This window comes from Calidris pugnax, unplaced genomic scaffold, assembly GCF_001431845.1.
Source record: "Calidris pugnax isolate Ruff unplaced genomic scaffold, ASM143184v1 scaffold70, whole genome shotgun sequence".
In the NCBI taxonomy this organism is placed as follows: domain Eukaryota; kingdom Metazoa; phylum Chordata; class Aves; order Charadriiformes; family Scolopacidae; genus Calidris; species Calidris pugnax.
The window spans coordinates 11,844,074-11,864,030 of NW_015090862.1; the positions used below are offsets into that span (position 1 = coordinate 11,844,074).

The window sequence follows — 19,957 nt, forward strand, 5'->3', positions numbered from 1 at the left end:
CTTTGGCCAAGTTTTATTTCAAATCAACATCAAGATGACCATGCTCCGTTTTCCCCCTAAGAGAAGAAACTTTCAGAGATCCAAAGGCTAAACGAGTCTCTCTAAGAAAAGTGAAATCAGACTTTCTTACCAGTAAGTCCAACCTTCTTCCTGCACATGAAACAACGATTCTTTTTCTGTTTTGGTTTGTCAAGCGACTTGTCTTGTTCTTCAGGTGTAGGCTCTGCGTTCTCTGACACTGAAGCTAACATTAAAAGAGGTTAGTAAGAACAATGGAAAAAAAAAAAACAACTGTCAGTGTCTCTCCCTTTCCTCCAAGTCAGGTGATAATCTAAAGCCCATGTTGTAAATTCAGGTTTTGGTGTTAGCCATTTTGCTGCAGCTTCCGAGTCTGAAGTGTAATGGGCTCTCTTTCGCACTGGAATTCCCTCCTCCTGGACCTTCAATGTAATTAGAGAATCCACTGAATGCTCATACAAAGCAGTACAAAAACACCACAAAACCAGAATAACTAAAAATCAGGTTTAAAAGTAAGATTAAGTGCTGTCAGATGTGGGAAGAGAATTCAACACCCAGGGTTTCCCCACCAGTGTTACTAGTCCAGTTCCTGAAGTTTACTTGTCAGAAGCATTGCATTTATTAGGTTCAGTTGAGTAAAATACTCCCTTCTCAAATACTGAATCAATATTATTTTTGCTGAAGGCTGCAGTGCTGAGGCCACACAAAACACAGTGTTTCAGAACGATCTCTACTACTGTGACACTGCTGCTCTTGCATACCTGGAGAAAGCTTACACAAGGGCTACTCACTACCGGGGGGTGAGACACCCTTAGCTCAAGGCACACAGACTTACGGGGAGGAGGTACACTCTCCTGACACCCAAAAAGAAGCAGGTAAACATTTTAAAGAACCTTTTGCTAGGACAGCTTGCAACCTACTTTAACATTCTCTCACATTTGAAAGACAGGTTACAGGTTGTGTGGGAGAACATAAACAAGTAATAGTAGTATTTGCCTGACCCAGGTAAAAATAGAAATTGGCTGGTTTTCCTCAAGTATTTGCACATTCCTTACATTACAAAACAGAAATAGAAACCAAAAAGCCCAACTTCATTTCAAGAAGGGCTAAAAGCCAATCTCTGCCAACCAGCCATTGCTAGATCACAGCAGGACAAGTCTCCAGTGAGCCAGGTCTACAGAAACCAGGAGTATTTGCAGCAAAGAGGCAAAGAACGAAAGCAAGCTCCAGCTGGGAGGAGTGCCAGTGGAAGCAGAGCTAGAAACAACGCTGTAAAGGTGGCAATACAACAGCAAGCCCAGATGTTTGCCAGGGAAAAAGCTACAGGCACCTTCTTGCAGCTGGGCTTTTTTTTTAGGCAGAGACTGTTAGATGCAGTTCTGTGCCAGTTCCATGCCAGCCAACTGCTATTCTGTATGACAACTCTGGTGGGGTTTTTTCCTGTGCTGCTATTCAGATGAGGGGGTTTTATTTTTTTTTTTTTTTTGGAAAGGTAAGGGCATATTTAACTTTTGCAGTTTATCAAAACACTGTAGTCTGTACCAACCAACATCAATGGGTAGCAAAATACCTGACCACCTGCAAAGATTTTGCCAGAGTGGACAGCATCTTCCAAAGGTTAATCTAACAAAGATAGGCTGTTATACATGGTTTATTAAATCATTTGAAAGTCACCATCTATGTTAGAAGCAGAGCTTTCCTTTGTCCTGAAATTTACAATAATTGATTAAAAAAAGCTTCAACAGCTTTGAATGGATGTAAAAGGGCACATTTCTAAGTGGACAGATAATATTCAAAGCTTTGCAAGATAAGCAAAAGCAGTAAGGATTAGGAGATGTGAGATAAGTATCAGAAGTAGTAAGACTTACTCAAATGAACTCTTGCAGTGTTATACAGAACAGACACTGCAGAGTTTATTAATTCATTAAGAAAGCTTCATGCCATGAATTAGTGTTTAGCAGCTACTGTTCTCAAGTTTGCATTTCCTGTTGTAGCAAAATCCAGCTACCTCAATGTAAATTTTACCAAAAGCCTCTGTAACTATTAGCCAAATTTAGGAAAACCCAGCCCTGTTCCCTGCATAACAATGCTAATACACACATACTTACATTTTCTTTCTGCGTATGGCTCCCACATTAAAAAGGTTTAAAAATACTTAAGTACTGCTGCTCACTGTAGAACTGAGTGGGAAGATTCTTCTACTGCTGCCACGAGTCACTTTGTATCTACTGTAGTAACTGTAAATTTTATATCTCAGTGTGCTTTTGCAAATTCTATAAACTAGAGATTTGACCCAAAATCCTCTTTAATGATCATTAATATCCCAACCACTAAGCCACCTTTAGGTGACAAAGCCCCAGTGTTTAGAGCTCGGTCTATGAGCTAGCTGTGATGATCACAACAGAAAAAAAGCCAGGTGAAATGCAGTACCACCCAGCCTGGAGCTCACAGGAAACGTGCTGCAGCCAGTCCCAGCCCAGGCACTTTGACTGGATTCCAGGATGCTGCTCTGCTTGAACCCGTTCCCTCCCTTCCCCCAGCCCCAGCTCTGCCTTTAGCTGGAGAACAGGAGCACCAGCAGCAGCAGTACAAGCTGCCAACTAACCAAAAAAGAATAAAGCATGAACACACACTTTTTTTTTCTGGAGCTGAACAAGTTGGGCTGGCCGCTAGAAGTTCCCTGTTTTACAAGGCATGTTCTTAGCTGATCAAAACAAGCAGAGTCTGGATTTCCTCCTAAAGGCAGAAGCTTTTGCTACTGCTTTGCTTGTGCCAGCCCTGCTTGAACTTTGTGTACTCTGACCACGAAAACAGCACCCGTGAGATAAAGTACACTCCAGTCCTGGCATCCCTGCAGGCACAAGACAGAACTCTGTACATTTGCTACACGATCCCTGGCACCTTCTCTGTTCTCTCAAAGGAAAAAGGTTCCTCATTCCCACACAAAGAGTATTAACAACTACCTTTACCTCTTCAGTGCATCTGACCAGACCTAGGAAGAAGAATACCCACCTCTCCAGAGGTTCATCTAAGCAGAAGATCCCCACACTTCCTAACATTTTAACCCTAAACTGAAGTAATCAGCCTAAAATACACCGTTTCAGTGTTTGGAAGAGGCAGGTTAAGTAAAAGCACACTCACCTACAGAATTTAGTTTTAAAATCTTTGTGAATGTTTCCCCTTTCCCGGGAGAACTCATCCAGTAAATTAGCATAGCCTATATTATTTTCTACACTTGTATCTTAATCATACTCTACCTCTGAGCCCCTGGTACTGTCACAAAACCCTGAAGTATCCCATCAATTCCTTTCCAGTTCTGTCTACTGAGCCAGGCACGGAAAGGTCCACTGAGTTGATGCCCTTAGTTCAACAGCATTCATTGTAGGTTCAGGTTATCTCCATGTCAAATTCTGTAGCAACTTAATTGTTTTAATATTTATTTTTTTTTTAACTTAATCAGCAATGACTGAATTTTTAAACTGTTTTACCTTACAAAAATCCTAGATGAGTCTAAAACCAGGTGACTTCATTGAAAAGAACAGCCATGCATCTTTTGGCTAGTTAGTTAGCTAAATCTTAGTTAATATTTTGATTTTTCAAAGTACTAACCACATCATACGGACTTCTCCATATGAGTTCAAAAATCAGAGCAACTGTTTTGATCCTCTGAAGTTTTCAGCCCCAAAGAGGCTAAAAACTCACCCGTTAATATGATTTATACTTTTAGCCTTAGGTTCTTGAGTTTTAAGAGCTCTATAATGTATGTGATGGAGTCCTCCTGCCTTCCAAGACAAGTTTCACTTACCTTTAAAAACCTCCCTGAAATACAAAGCATGAATCCTGACCTGGATGGTTTCAAACTCATTAACCCCAGAGAAGTGAAGCGCCTCTTTACCCGTCGCAGGCTTGCCGGGAGGCAGCCCCATTAACACCCTGGCTACAAACAGGGGATTTGACTGCCTACTCCTAACAGCGCTGTAATGTCGAGCAAAAGGTACAGCAGTCCACGAGGCAATCTGAAATGAGTTGGAGAGATGCTCAGAACAGAAGAAAGCTGCTAGAAAAGCTGGATTGTACCTTAGTGAGTTTCATTTTAGGTCACCTTTAACAGTATGTTCATGATATTTAAGAATATTAAATGAAAAAAATTTCTATTAGCCCCTACCTAGCATCTGGACTTCTTGCAGTGTTCCATACCTACAGCCTTTATCACCCAAACACTAAATGTAAAATCTAGATTTATTAAGATATTCCACAGTCTTCCTCTCTCTATTCTGCAACGCATAAATCCAGTGAAGACAAACAAATCTGAATTGCTCTTTGGGATTTGTATCCCTTTGTAGTTTTAGCTTGTCCGCAAACAGCAAGGACTGTGTGCACACAGCTCAAGTCCCATCTATCTGCCTGCTTTAAAAAAAATAAATAAATACTAGGAGCAATCTAAGAAAGCCTAACTATTCACCCGCTCTTTCATTCATTGTTATTGTAGCTGAGCAAATTATGTTAAATGGAGAGTTAAGAGGACCTCAGCTACACACAGCTACAATAGACTTATTATACAAGAAACTTAAAACAATTTGCTCCAGAACAGACATTCCAACGAAGCAAGATTTTTATCAGAATAAATACTGAACAAATGATTAAAGCAGACATAATTTCTTTTTTCCTCCCCTACATCAACAGAAGTAGCATTATAAGCTCTTCAGTCTGGGACTAACTCCCACAGTTCTGTGACTTATTTTCTTTTTTAAATGCTACAAAGCCAGACAATACTAAATAACTTTGATTCACACATTTCTATTGCATTCTTGTCAACAGCCTAAAATTAAAATTCTGAATGATGTGGGGAAAAAACAAAACAAAAAACTTTAGGATGCACAATTGTAACAACAATTCAAGGAAATCCACTTAGCATCCATTATAAACCGCCTTCTTTACAAACTTACACTTCCAAAGCAAAATACTTTAAAACTGGAAATACTATATTTTCTATGATTTTCAGTTAAGGGATAGTACAGAAGCAACTCTTCAGAAAATGAGGCTGACCCTGCCACAGTGAGTTATAAATAGAGACTGTAATTTAGAACTGCAATTACATGGTAGTGGTGTTCTTAGTTTAGAAATCACTATGGTACAAAGAAAAGGACACGGGACACAGCCAAGTACTCTAAACACCTGATATAGGTTGAACCTTGAAATACATACTGTAAAATGTGAATATATCTCCCTGAAATCAAAGCTTCTAATTGAGAAGCTTCTCTTACCTTCTCATAGGAAGAATTAGCTTCAGAGGTGGAGAATTAGGAGGAGCGTTAAGTTTATCCAAATGGGTAATAGAGACATTCACCTGAAAACATGCTGGGAAAAGTCTTTTCACAGACCCAAGTAACCCCACAGTAGCAATATTAAAGATTATTTTAAAATAAAGTGCTCCCACCGCCTCCCAGTGAAAAGATAGTAGATGCTGCAAACCTAGAGTTTCAACTTACAGCTAAGCCAAGCAAGTAAGAGATGTGTGTAAACAGAGAGACTAATTCAGGCACTGGGTGGAAGACTAAGAATCATGAGACTAACAAGAAGGGAAAAAGAAATGCAGGGCAGCAGGAAGATCATCTTACAGAATTTGCCTTTATATTCTGATATATGCCACATCCAAATCAGTGGAAACCTGCAATGCAATATTCACGTGCCCAACTGAGATGTTTCACTTCTGGGATTCCCAGAAAGGGAGGTACCTGTGTGGGAGCTGGGTTACAGCTGGCAATGCAGCACATCCCAGGTTCCCCACACTGCAGAACAGGCTGCAGCTGTATTACTCACAGGTAGATCAACTCAAAATCTAGCTTGCAAACCCACCTCTGCTGTGCAAATACATAGAAATTAAGAAGCATAAGCCTTTTCAGCACTTGCTCTTCTCTCAAGCTGGGTAAGTACCCGTCAATGATGTCTGGCCAAAGAGCACACCTTATATATGCATTGTCAAAACAGAAGCAACAAGAGTTGTGTTTATGTCTAGAATATATCTTTTTAAGACTAAGGATGTTTCTAATAATTGACATCTCAAAGGCTAATACAAAATGGCATTAGCATTGAAACCTTTTCTCTTGAGTTCTACACCTACTGTTTGTGTGGTGAGGAGGTTGCCTCACTCAGTGCAGCAGCTGAATAATGACTTTTCTATTCCACCCTACAAAAAGGAAGAGCTCAGGCCTCAAAAAGTAACCGAAAAGCAGAACTTTGGTACCAGAGGTACCATGAAAGAACTTATATTTAGCATCGTTAAGTAGAATTACATGTTGTATCTGTGGAAAAGGCAAACTCCTATGTTTAGACTAGTCTACAGAAACGTAACTCTACTTACTAAAGCCTTAGCTGTGTCAGCAGAAGTAAAGGCAGAATACTTACTGACTTACCTTTAAATACCTTTTATAATGTCTACGGATTACAAGTCTGAGCAAATTTTGTATACTATCTGGCATTTTTGCATTTTCTTAAGAAATACTATTAAAAACCTCTTTAGTTTTAAGCTCTGCAAGCCTGCACATAAAATGAAAAAAAAAAATCAGAGAAAAAAACCCTTTACATTGCACCAGCAATAAGGATTTCAGGCCAATATAGTTAAAATCACCCACTCAGCCATTTTTCTTCAAGAAACCAGAGTTTCTGGTTTAGTAATTTTGTATTTGATAAGTGAATTTCAGTGGGTCAAAACATTCCACCGCTACAGTTCATTGGCAAAAGGTTCTTTTATAGGTGTTTCATGTTTATAGAAGATACTAACACTGTTCCTCTAACAGCTATGTCATAACACCCTCTATCACAAACGTGCTCATAAACTTCTGCGATATTCACTGTAAATGACTACTCTGAGAAGTAACAGATACTCAAAACTCTACTTACATGTAGTATCTATGGCATAAAGACAGAACAGTAGATTGATTTATGATGTGCATTTCCAACCCCAATTAACACTTGTTACAGCAGATATTGAAATCGCCAGTTAAACACGGAAGTTTTCAGTTTAAGACTTGCTTTTTAAGAAAAAAAAGAAGTTTATCCTTATTTTGCCTTTAGATTTTCTGGAATATTTGTGTCACTTGAACAGGAGTATATTAAGAATAGTCAAAGTTTTAAAAACATTATTCATGAGTTCTGTCTCCAAAAATCAGGCACCAACCTTGTAAATCTTCTGTCTCAGGTACTGTTTTGTCCACAGCCGTACTATCCGGTTGGGATGATGCTACAGATTCTGTTAAAAGTGACTGACTTGACACAGGGCTGGGGGGCAAAGAAAAAGTTATGATTTTTATGAGGCACGTCGACGTTTTATAGACCATTCCTGAAAGAAATACATTAGAGTACATGCCGATGAGAGAACATGCCAGCAATACTTCACCCTGATGTTGTTTCTATTACTATTTTAAAATGCCACCGTGTCTAAGGATACTGGACAATCTGAATTGATTAAAAAGTTATTTTTGCAGTCATATAGAATGCAATAAACCAGTTCAACTGTCAGAAGTGGAAAAAAATAGTTTGGGGTGGCTTGGCATACCATCCTTCCACACAGAAGCAACGATGCAACATTCAATATGCAAGGATTTTATAGCATAAGTCAGCAAGATAATTGTAGAGGAGCTACTTTTGGTGTTCTAGTGATACGAACAAGAAAATTGCAGCATGTCAATGTTTCCAGTAATAAAGCATCTGCAGCTGTACACAGAACCCCTTGGATTTTCAGTGTAAAGTGGTGCTGGCCAAACTTCCCACCCTTGTCAGCCACACTGCTAAAAATCACAGCATGGCTGAAAACTCAAAGATGAACATCCTGAAGAGTTATGGGGAGGGAGACTCAGTACTACCAGTCACTTGTACCCAAACCACTCATCCAGCAGCTCTATTATGGAACAAGACAGAGCTGAAGTCCCAAGCAAGAGGTAACACTACCCCATTTGCCCTATTTTCTTCTCCCTTTCCACTTAGGGATTCACTCCGACTCCAAGAAATTGGATTATCCAGCAGCTCATGAACCAGCAAAGCCTTATCAGTAGTCCATGACACAACCAGGGTATTGAGGTTGCAATTTTAATCGCCAAGAATTGCATTTAGGTCTTGAAGGGCAGGTTTGGTCACCTACAGAAAGGCATTGTCAATTTAGTAGACATCTCCTCAGAGTATCATAACTGAGGTACTACCAGAGACCGAAGTGGAATCTCTATTTTTATTTTGGAAAGAAAAACAAGTGACACTGATTTTTTGAAGTGCAAGTCTAAGAGCAACCATCCATTAATTTCTCCTGTAACCAAGTTAGTGATCAAAGAGATACTTTTTTCTCTTCCATGGTATTATAAAGATTACGTGAGAAAACAAACCCAAGGCACTGTAATTGGTTCACCTCTCTGCATTGACCTGAAGGATTTTTTTTTTTTTCCCATTTTTTAAACACATACCAGAAGAGTTGTATCAGGGTAAGATAGCTATTTTCTACCCCAATTAGAAATCCCAAAATGGAAAGACCAAATACAGCATCAAGCATGGCACCTAGCTTTCAGTTCATATGCAGGATCCAAGCATTGAGATAACACCTCCTATAAAAAGCTAAGGAGCAGAAAACAGTCTGAACAGAATCAGCCAACAATAACTGATGAGATCGCCCTTGGCCTGTGTTTTACTACATTCTGATTTTTAAAGGAAAGTCAGAACAAATACTACTGCAACTTCACTTCTACAGTATAACACACTAATTTTTTTCACTCAAAAAATTTCCAAACCACTTAAGTTGCTGTTGGTTGTGTCATTCTATACTGAAATGCAGCCACTAAATATAAACAAATATTTAGCTTTTACAAATGGAGAGCACTTAGTAAGTCTGAGTGATTTACAAGAGGACATTATGTCTCCTTGAATAATCCAGTTGGAAATTGCTTGTTTAATAAGAAATCAGTTCAGTAGCACAACTTGTACTAAGATTCAGATATCTTTCCCCTGTTCTAGTACGCTCCGCTTTTGCAAAGCAACTGGTCTGTTAACACATTATCATGCATTTATTTATGAAAGCTCCAGTCAACAGCTTTCTGCCATTTTACAAAATCCTCAAACTTCTAAGATGGAAAGAGCTCTTCTTTGGTAAACATACCACCAACTGCACGTTATGGAGTCAGAAGACCAGCCAGACAAATCTCTGTAGAAAAGCATGAGGCTGACAATGCTCCTATTTGAGGCTAAATTCTAAAGACAAATTTGCATTTGAATGCAAGATGTAGCTCACAGATCAGCTACTATTTACTGTGAGGTCCCAGGTTTTAAAGTTAGCAGTTAAATCTTACAGATTTTCCTAATGCAGGCCCTAGCATTTAATTATGCAGCACCAGTACACTACATTTTATCATCTTGATACGGATCTTCATGTAAAACCACAGAGCAGCAGACAGAAACAGCTTACCTTGGCTGCATAGATGGAGTCGATGTAGAATCTAAAGTTGACTGAGTTTCCTGGGCGCTGCCTTCTGTGCACTGGACCGGTAAGGACTCAGTTATACTACTGACAGAAGTTGCTGGAAGGAAGACACTAATGTAAAATGTGTTACACTACTTCCTGGGATTACAAAAGTTATACAATGCAATTATTCGCCAACCCCCATGACACCCAGACAGGAAAGTAATTGAATCTCAGCCTATATCATAATGAAACATAATTTTACAAAAAGTAATTATGTTTGGTCATATTTTGATCACGTTCCAGCCCCAGGCCCCCAGAAGTTACAGAGCACAAAACTTTGAAGCTGGATCTTTATTAAATAGTTACCATTTTCTGCTAATTAAAGCATCTACGAACAGCTTTCTCAGCATAAACTACAGTATGCTGACATAATAAGTTTGGGTTTTATTTAAAAAAAATCAAGATGGATCTGTGAGAACCAGTAGTGTAGCATCCTAATGCCAACTTAAGATCCATTTTGAGGCTGTAGAACCTAGATCCCCAGATTTCAAAAGAAGTTACTGCTTCAATTTTTAAAGTCAAGGAAGGAAGTCTCCAAGAGTGTGCCATGAGATTCCTCACCATCAGTATCCAGCCAAGCCAGAAGAGACATTTCAGAGGCTCCAAAGAAGCCCTCCTTCACTCTCCTTCAGCAGAACATGCTGAAGTTGAAAACATTGGGGTGAAAAGAGCAGAGAACATCCCCTCTCTAAGGACATTACCATTAATTTAAAGGGGGAAGAGCTCTCTAGCTTCTTCTAGAGACAGAATGTAGGAAGGCAGCACTTCAATCGGAAATCTGTTTTGTAGGAAAGACCACAGTATATGGGGCACTGGGCCAAAAAGAATAAAAAGTATCTCTATCTGGAGCTAGGAGAAACTATTCTTAAAAAGCATCTACAGGTTAATCCTTCAGCACCAGGCTGTAGAAATTAAATATCTGTATTTTAAACGCTTTTTGCAAATATTCCTCAAGCTAAGTGTTATCTCTACTGTCAGTAATTTCAGGAAAAATATGTTGGTATAGTATTTTTTCTGCATTTCTGTATTTTCAAATGGGAAACACTCAGATTAATACAAAAGGTATTAGAGCAAAAGTCTGCTTCTGAGCAGATTAATCACAGCATGATTATATTATGAGCATTTCATCCGAGTTCAAGTATCTTACCTTATGGAATGAACAAAATGGTTTGCACTAATGCTCCAATGCTTTCAGCATTTGGGCACAATCAGGAAGCAAGTTGCTGCCTTCTGTGTCATTTTGAGTTGTTCAAACAGATGTATGTTAACATTACTTACCAGGAGGGCTAATTCTACCATTACTGTTCTGCCTTTGAAGATGTTCTTTGTAGCACACCGAACACATGCCATTTGTACGTGGATTCCCATAAAATCCGCAACCAGTGGAACAAAGCATAGGCACTTGGCTACGGTTAGTTTCTTGAGCCATTTTCCCTTCTTCTATAAACCTGAAATTGATACATACAACAAAACGGTATTTACAAGCCTGAGAAAACTCTGCTTTTACAGTTGACATTTGAAAATTTGCAGTTTCCTATAGCTCAGCAAAAAAATCTTCTAGAAAAGATGCCTTGTGTGTAATTCAATGCCCTTTCCTAAAATGTCTATATAATAATACAAATACAGTCATACATATGCTTTGTGTGACTCACACATACAGACCCTTCCAGTCCCACCATTTCACGGTCAATATTTGGCCCACAAAGAAAAGCCATTTTAGAAAATATTGGAAGTATTACTGCTTCTAGCAGTACCTTAAGGGGAGGAGAATACCTATGCTGAACTCTTCTTGAAACTTGAACACCTGATAGCATGAATGAGAACTATAAAATGAAAGGCAAGCATGGTAACACATGCTTACTTACTGCATAATAATTATAATTAACAATAATCACATGAATTTGCAAGTTACTGTTTTAGTCACCACGTCATTAGTGAAGGACAACACAACTACTTACCACAAAACCCGTATTATGATTTTTCACATGCAAAAAGAAAAATCATCCTTTTAGTCAGAAATACTAGAAATTTTTTATATCAATTTTTGAAAGAAAAAAATATTCTCATTAAGAAACTAAGTATCTCCAAGGTATCAATTATTTCATTCAGGATTGACTTAGGTGTACCATTTTATTACTCATTAAAAATTAGGCCGAAGCACAATTAATTTTAATTCTTGCAAGTCAAACCAATGATAAGCAAAAAAATAAAAATCAATCTTTCAAGTAACATCAGTACATATTTCAAAAGCAAAGAAAAAAAAATCCGGAGAGGAAGGGGTTTCAAGATATTTGAATACTTCACCAATTGCCAAGTTATAAAACTAGATTAAACCACAGTAAGGAGGACACCAGGGTAAAAAGATTTGCTTTTACATAAGATGCATTTGTAGCCAAATACAAACAAGTTTCCCATTATTTTGTTTTTAGACAAATATCCTCCTCTCCTCTCACACCCACATCCATTGCATTTTGTTATTATTTCTCCAAAGCATATGAAGTTGATACCTCAAGAGCAAACCTCTGGGTTGCAAAGCTAACAGCAACACAGAAACAATAGTCAAGTCTTCCGTTCACAGCAATAAGGTACTCCACTCTAAGGATGAGAAAGTATCCAAGATACAAGACAAGGAAGATGCACAGGCAGGAAGACCGAAAAAAAAAAATAATCTTGTATAGTATCTTATTCAACTTCAACCTGCAATTAAGCTTATTTCAGCTGTTTGACTGCACTCCCCCACCCCAAGAAAGAAGCATTTGCTTTCGACATACAAAGCCCCCATTGACCTCAAAGGAGGCTAAATTTGATTTTGCTGAAGTACTGTACTTGTAGCTGAAAGAGCACTTTCATTCCTGCCTTTCTCCAGACAGCCCTTTAGAAGGAAGCTGCAAGGAGCGCATGTGGGAATTCAATTCTTATGCTGGGCCCAACATTCAGTGAAGCCATTTCAGGAGAATGTAAATGAACACGAGTTTTCTGTGCTTCGGTAACTCAAACCAATTTAAGGATGAAACTTTATGCAAGTCACTTTTGGCACAGAACATTTAAGATTGAAAGACTAATTAAAAAAAACCACTTCAGATTGAATCTCTATTAGCCCTTGAAATATTCTATGTCACAATACAAGTATTAATCCTTTTAATTTTAGACAGCAGCATAGCAGAAGAACCCTAGCACACTAACTTTCAAAATTTACCATGATTACATTTCTGTTCAACAGTTCGCTTCAAGCAGCACGCAGGGACTCAATAACCAGTTACTGCTATTTTCTTATTCCCCAACACAACCGTTGCTGAAGGGACCAGGCGCTAACGCAATCACAGCATAACAATTTCTAACACGGACATGAAAAAAATAAGTCTGCTCCAATTCAATAAACAAATTGTGAAAGGTGCACAAAGATGCCCAGAAGAAAAACAAGAAGAGCTGGCCTGAGTTCCAGCTAAGCCAGTTCCCGAGTTCATTAACCAGTGGATCCTGCCACCAGCCAAAGCACAAGCCACTGGCATGAGCTTCCAGAACACTTAAATCTCCAAGGGGAAGTGCCAGGGATTCTTCTGACGAGTTTTAATAAAAGCCACAGGAAGCGGAAGATCCTTCATTGGTTGCTAATATTTGGGAAATAAAATGGAGACGAGATAGGATCAAACTGATGCAATGTTATGAAGTCAAGCGAGAAAGAAGTTGAATCAACACAAGAGCTTGTTGCATTCAGAAGGGGGCAATCTCACACTCCCCCCCACCAGCTCCAGTGCTCAGCTGGACCCTCACTAACCCAAAGAGTTCCTGAGCCAGGGAGAGGTGGAAGGAATAGGAAAAAAAAAAAAGGGAAAGAGGTCGATCCTCATCATAGGAACTTTTCTGATAGTTTGGTGAGCTCAATCAGTTCATGCACAAAAACTAAAAAGAAAAAAGCACCACATGCAGAGGGGGAAAACTCTGGAACTGATGCGAGGGCTGACACGTGACACACATTTACACGTTTTAGCAGCCTGTAAGCTGCTGAGATGGTTGAACTGATCTATCTGAACCCTAAAGCCACAGAATGCCAGACCAGTATAATAAGCTCTTGCTCCCCAGCTTCTCCCTCCCTCTCCCATGCTGCTCCCTCCCTCTCAGTGTTCACGTGCACCGAGATGAATCAAGGAAATGATCAAACTTAGAAATCCAACCACTCCATCTTTTGCCAATTAGTTTTAACATAGATTGGTTTCTGAGCTTGTGTTTGTCACGTGTGCTGTTTGGGCACGAGAAGAGGGTCTTGCTGAAGACACGTGTGGAACCACTTGTTCCAGCAGCAGAGCAGGCTTAAAGCATTAAGAGAACCACCAGCCAAAAACAGGCATTGAAAAACACAGGGGAATAGAGATCCAAGTACTGATGGTTCCTCTCCCCGCACTTCAGATGTGCCTCTACTGTTCACATCCACTACTGTGTGAGGGCAAAGGCCGAGATGACACAACACTGTGCCTTGGGGACTCCTCCTTGCCACTCGGGCATGGTAGGAGCCAAACAGCCACAAGCAGAGCAGCCCGACTCTGTCCCCATCTCCACAAAACGTGAACAGCAAGAGATCACTGAACAGATGTTTTGGGGGGAGGGAAGACCTCCCTTCACCCTGGTTCTTGGCTCAGCTTCAGATGATTTTTGTTTCAAAATGGTCCATAATTCCTCATGCAGGAAGATCCAATAGTACTGCCGAGCCCCATCATCACCTAAGGCGGTAATGGTGGGCTGTCACTGAAATTGCACCCTTGGAAGTGCTGTGAGAGGGGTGAGCCTGCTCCTGCCACCCCAGCCCCTGCTGTGATCCCCACCCCTTCCCCGAGTCACATCAGCTCACCCATCTGACGGAAAAACGCAGGAATATTTATTGTGATGGACTGGAGAGCTCGCTGATGTGACAAAAGCTCAACTCTTGGAGAACTGACACACAGCGCAAAGGAAGCGACGAGGCTGAAAATAGGATGACCCTTTTCAGGGGCAGCAGCAGCCCTCCCTGAGCATCCAGCCCTTGGTAAAACACATCGCAAGGGCAGAGCCCAACCGCAGCCTCAAAACCAGTCTCCTAGCTTGGCTGCAGGACAGAACTTGAAGCAACTTCATAGCCGAAATGACAGCAAGGTCTTGTGACCGACGTTGCTACATGTATGTCCCACTCGGTTTGAGGTGTCACAAAACAAACGTGGAGCTGCTGGAAATACCTCTGGGTTCTGCCTGTTCCCCCTGAGCTGTGCTTGCACAACAGCCGTAGGGTCATCCTGTTACTCTGGATGCAGAATTGATTCATCTTAAAGAAAGAAAACAACCAAACTCGTTTACAGTATTTTAAGCATGTTCTGGGCTTTGCTTTACTGCGTAGTTGTATAACCAGTTATACGAGCACTGATGAGAAGGAAGCGTACCAGAGGGAAGGGCAAGAGCCTTAAACAACCGCCCTCAATGCAACCCCAGAACATCCTCTTTATTGATAACTATGGAATAAATGGCCTTTTTTTATTAGATAAAAATTGCTGAGCCTAAGCTGAAATTACCTCTGATAATTTTCATCTCAATTTAAAACTATTTATGGTCAGTAGAAGCACAGTAGCACACAGCTCTGCAGGGCAAGTCCTTCTTTCCCCACAAATTTGGTACTTAAAGTCCACCCATTCCTGTTACTCCTGTCATCTTGATACACTTTGTGCATCTGTAAGACCTGTTTACTGCTTCTGCAGGTCCTACCATTCTCCCCTCACCACTGCACATTCTCAGAGTCAGCTCCTCTCTGTACCAAACAACAGCTACAATAAATCACATAAAGGACATTCCTGATTGGAACACATATATGGGGCTGAAGCTGTGGAAACGCTAGAGCAGGGTAAGTCTTTTGGACACCAGGTTCTCTGGGAAGAGAGCTGCCTCTTCCAATACTCTGCAAAGCAAGTAACAAAATACTTGTTTATATCCCTTCCTCGCAGAGCAGGCGCCATGATACTGGTCTTTTTCTCCCTCTCCTTTTCCTTTTAATTAAAATGTTTATATGCTCCTAGTTTCAAATAACTGATACCCTAGCTTTATAGGCTTCAAATGTTAATCAGTAAGATCAGAGAGAGCAGCATTTAGCAGGATTAAACACACAAGGTTTAGGAATAATCTCTTCCCTCCCCTCCCCCCCCAAAAAAGAGGAAAAAAAAATCCCACAAAGAAGTCAGCCTTCTCTTCATCTGTTCTCCCCAAAGAAAAAGTTCTCTTGAATTCCAGTTGTCCTCATACTTCAAGTTGTGGTAGGGAAAAGTGAGCAGATCCTCACATCTGCTACCGCAGCTGAAGTACAGTCCTGTCTTCTACGAACAGTCCTAAAATTCATGACTGGTATGAGAAGGCTCCCTCCCAAATGCTAATGCTGAAGCAGAAGAGACCACCCAAAGAGCATCCTGCTTCAGCTCCAGTACCAAACCAGGAACAGTTAGAACCACACTGATGTCAGCTTTGAAAATGCTTCCCAAAGAGAAAGCAGAGCATTTGGCATAAACTCTTCACTGTCAAAGATCAACACACCGACAGATTCCAGCTGACACTCACCTCAAAGGATGAATCCAATTTTTAACAAGTGATTAAAATATTCCCTCCTCCACCATAATCACCTTCATAATGAAGCGGTTCAGCACTGATTTAAGTAGCACCGGTACTAATGGTCATTTTCCCTTTGCACTAATGAAGCAAGGAAGCAACTGCAAATATGGTAATTTGTGATGCTTAAAAATATAATGCTTCATCCCAAGCACAAATAAAAGCAAGGTATGCAGTATGAAGTTGTGCAGGCAAAAATACATTTCATTCTAGAGCACATACTGGTATGGATATTTGATACTGCTTGTATCAGATGTATGAAAAGGCATGTTGGTACAAAAAACAATAGGAAATGCATTCCTCTACAGGCCTATCAAAACAAATGGCAAATAAAGGCCTAAAAGCAGAGCTCTGTTGAATCTTGCTGCAGAAGTTACCAAAGCACTGGCTGTCTTCAAGGACAGCACTTCACAGCCAAATTTGCAGAGACCCAGCTGCTCAGGTGTCCTGCTGGAAGCGGGACACTACTCGGGGTATGAAGCACTAGACTCACAAATTAACAGCAAGTCACAAAACGGTCCTGTTTTCTTTTTACTCCCTCCCGAAAGGCCCCAATTTACATTCACTGAGCAGTCATTTGTAGCTGCCTTAAAGCATTACCATGTCCCAGCAACTTGCTATGGAGCCAAGAAGAACTGGCAGATCTGAATAGGGGCCTCAGCCGTGGCAGCGGAGCCCAGCTCGCTGGTTGCACTCAGACATGTCATTTCATCTACAGCTCACCCCGGCTAAAGCACTGCAGCTGGTTCAGATTTGCCAGCAGAGCTACACGTGTAGTTACACCCTGACCCAGTTTCATCAGAACACTTTGAGTTAAAAAGCACTGAATATGGTTAAGGACCAACTGCAAGCAGATCTGTAAGGGCAGTGACCTCTTTGTTCCTGTAGCAGCAGAACACGCAGCTGCTGCATTTTTCAAAACACAGGAGTTATCCAACTTCCCCAGCACCAAGAGAATCCATGCATTTTTAAAAGCTTTCAATTCATTCCAGTAGGCCTCCAGTTTTCTTCCTGCTCACAACTAAATACAGTTTTAAGTTGCAATTTGAACTGCTGAAGCAGAATTTATATAATGACTTAGTATTGAAAACAAAATACTCAAGCTAGTGACCAAGGACTTACATAAGATGTTCTCTCAACTCACTTGACAAGTCGTCCAATATCTACTTATATTCCAGCCTATTCCTGTTGAACAGCTTTTTATTTGTTTCGTGCATAGATTTATTTTCGGCTCAAATCAAGCACTTCTGTTAGACACTCCTAGCAGAAACTTCACAAAAAGATGGAAGGAGTTACGGAAGTCTTTTCTTCACTTTTAATTCTAAGTAGTCAGCAAGTTTAAGCCCTTCAGTACAAGAATTAAAATTTGGACCCTCATGAAAGCTTTACGCCCTGTACAGTGTAAAACCCAGACTTAATATGGGAGAATGACTGTGAAAGAATCACGCTGAGGGAAAAAAAAAAAAAAAAAAAGAGCCACAAGTATGAGAGAAAGTGCAATCTCAGAAGTAGCAGATGGACAGAAAAGAGAGAGTTCAGGTCTCAGGGAGGGAAGGAACATCAGCAACTTTCACAACTAATCTGAGCCAGAACATGATACTACTAATGTTACATCATTATAGAGCCCAGGAACACCGGGTATACACAAAGCCGCCAGTGTCCATGGCTAACTCCAGCTGTCTGCTCTTGTGCTCAAGGTTACGCCAGGAACAAGAGAACATTTCACTCCAACCTCTTCACTCTTACTGGGCAAGAACAAAGACGCACAGATTCTATACTGGTATCAAGAAGATCACTGATAATAAGGATTCAGCTTTCTATGCTTGTCTGCATACACTATTAATAGATGTTACTTTGAAACTGTAATTACTACTTGTGGCCACCTTTGCAAAATACGGATTACTAGAACTAAAGATTAACTGCTGTAAAATAGGGTACCTCAGAAACTCTCATTCACCTCATGCAAATCAAATTACTTGCAGTGGCCACTTAAAGTGTACAAAAAAAACCCCTGAGAAGCATAAACAAGTTTTTCTTACTTGATTTCCAAACTTTAAGTATAGCCACAATAACAAATAAAGGGGCAATTCCACAGAGTTCACTACTCTACTGAACATTAATCCTAAAAAAAGTAGCAAGTAACATAACAGGTATATTTTATTAACTAGTAGAAGGAATCACATTTTGATTACATGGGATTTCAAAGAGGCAGAGTACAGACAAAAGAAGTTTCATGAAAAGGGGTGGAATTCCAGAAAGCTGCCACACAGAGCTACCAGCTTTCACTGTGTGATGGTGGGGTTTTGGGGGGAATGACCACTACTTTATGCTGGAGCATCTGGTAACTGCTGCAGCACCTAAAATGCTCTCATAGTGCTAGGAAATGCAGCACTGTATAAAGCCTTCAAAAATTTCTCATATTTATCATGTATTTCAATTTGAGCCTAAAGCAGCAAAATACAACTCAAGATACCAAGGATTATAATTTTTAGTACATTTAAGGATGTGCATTTGGACTTCTTAGTTGTTCAAAACTCATACTGCAGCACCACTAGAATTAGTCCCCTGCATATGACAGTATAAGAAATATCTTTTTTTCCTCTGAGTTAGAAAACTTAATAACCTCTTATTTACTTATTTCCCAGTAGCACAATACATTTCTAGGCAACCCCAGTCCACAGAAGTACATAGATGCTTTCACAAAGAGCACCACCAGCATGTTCAAAGTTTCTGTCTCTTCAGTGATGAATATCAGAAAATCTAAGCTGACAGAGCTACCTTTTTGGAGAGGTCAACTTGAACGCAAGTCAAAAAAAAAAACAAAACAAACCCACACACACCACAAAAGTCACTTCTTGGGCTCAAGAGGAAAAACAGCAAATAAGCCTTGGAGTTGGACACTTGTTTACAGCAAGACACAACAGGGACCTTCAATAAAGATAACAAGTTAAACATTAAAAGCAGTGAAAGCAACATAGTTGCTACAGTTGTTCTGTACAAAATAAAGACAATTTCAGGCCAAGAAAAGTGAACATCAGAAAAGAGCATGTCACATATTTCTGGAAGCTGTTTTTGTATTGGTATCTTTGGAAGGAGCAAAGTCCAAGATGTGTATCTGAGGAATCCAGAGAGGACACTGGCCAGCAGCCCCACTGAGCACACTGTCCTACCCGGAGCACTGCATGTCCATACACAAGCCAGGGGAGAGACCAAAGCATTTTTCTCCCAAAATGCGAGGTTGTACTTACTCAATTTAGCCTACCCAGATCACCCAAGATTTAAGGCTAGAGGCAGGCAGGCTCGGCAGGTCCATTTTTGGAAGATGGTTGTCTCTGCGACAAGGCTGCCACAGAAACCTTACATGAAGTTACACTTGTAATAGAATACACAACTACTAATAAAAGAGCATACTTCTAGGTCGCGCTTGCTCTGGCGTCTCTGCTCAAGAGGAATAAAGATTCAGGCGTTACACCCATTAGAAAAAAAAAAAAATCAAACCATCTCAGTAATTACTTGTCAGCAGTCTGCTACGTCAACTCGCCCAAACCACAGTTTCCATCATGTGCAGCTGAACGGGTGTTGAGGTGCACTTGTTGCAGACATTGCTTGAGGAGCCCTTCTCCTTCCTCTAGGGGTTGTGCTATCCCATAGCTGTACTTTGGCATTGAGGTGCTTTAGCCAAAGACTGCAGGAATCCTCAAGTTGCTCTCCATACTTCTACGCAGCCCTATACATTTAGAGTTTACTTGAAAACTGTCAAGTTAGAAATGCCTTCTTTTAAAATGCTCTATAAAATACAAGAAAGCTACTCTGAAGCAGACAAGATAA

At 40.3% G+C, this 19,957-nt stretch overlaps 1 protein-coding gene across 4 annotated transcripts in view; it reads right to left on the bottom strand.

The window, feature by feature from the left end:
• Positions 1-19,957, bottom strand: part of ZFAND6 (zinc finger, AN1-type domain 6) — a 37,862-nt gene that overhangs the window by 1,433 nt on the left and 16,472 nt on the right. For all 4 annotated transcript variants that reach the window (XM_014944585.1, XM_014944584.1, XM_014944582.1 and 1 more), the window contains 4 exons: positions 10,796-10,965; positions 9,461-9,572; positions 7,196-7,296; positions 131-244 (listed from right to left, as the gene is read on the bottom strand). In XM_014944585.1, the coding sequence (XP_014800071.1) occupies positions 131-244; positions 7,196-7,296; positions 9,461-9,572; positions 10,796-10,946 (478 nt within the window). In that variant the 5' untranslated portion in view covers positions 10,947-10,965. The remainder of the gene's footprint in view (positions 1-130; positions 245-7,195; positions 7,297-9,460; positions 9,573-10,795; positions 10,966-19,957) is intronic.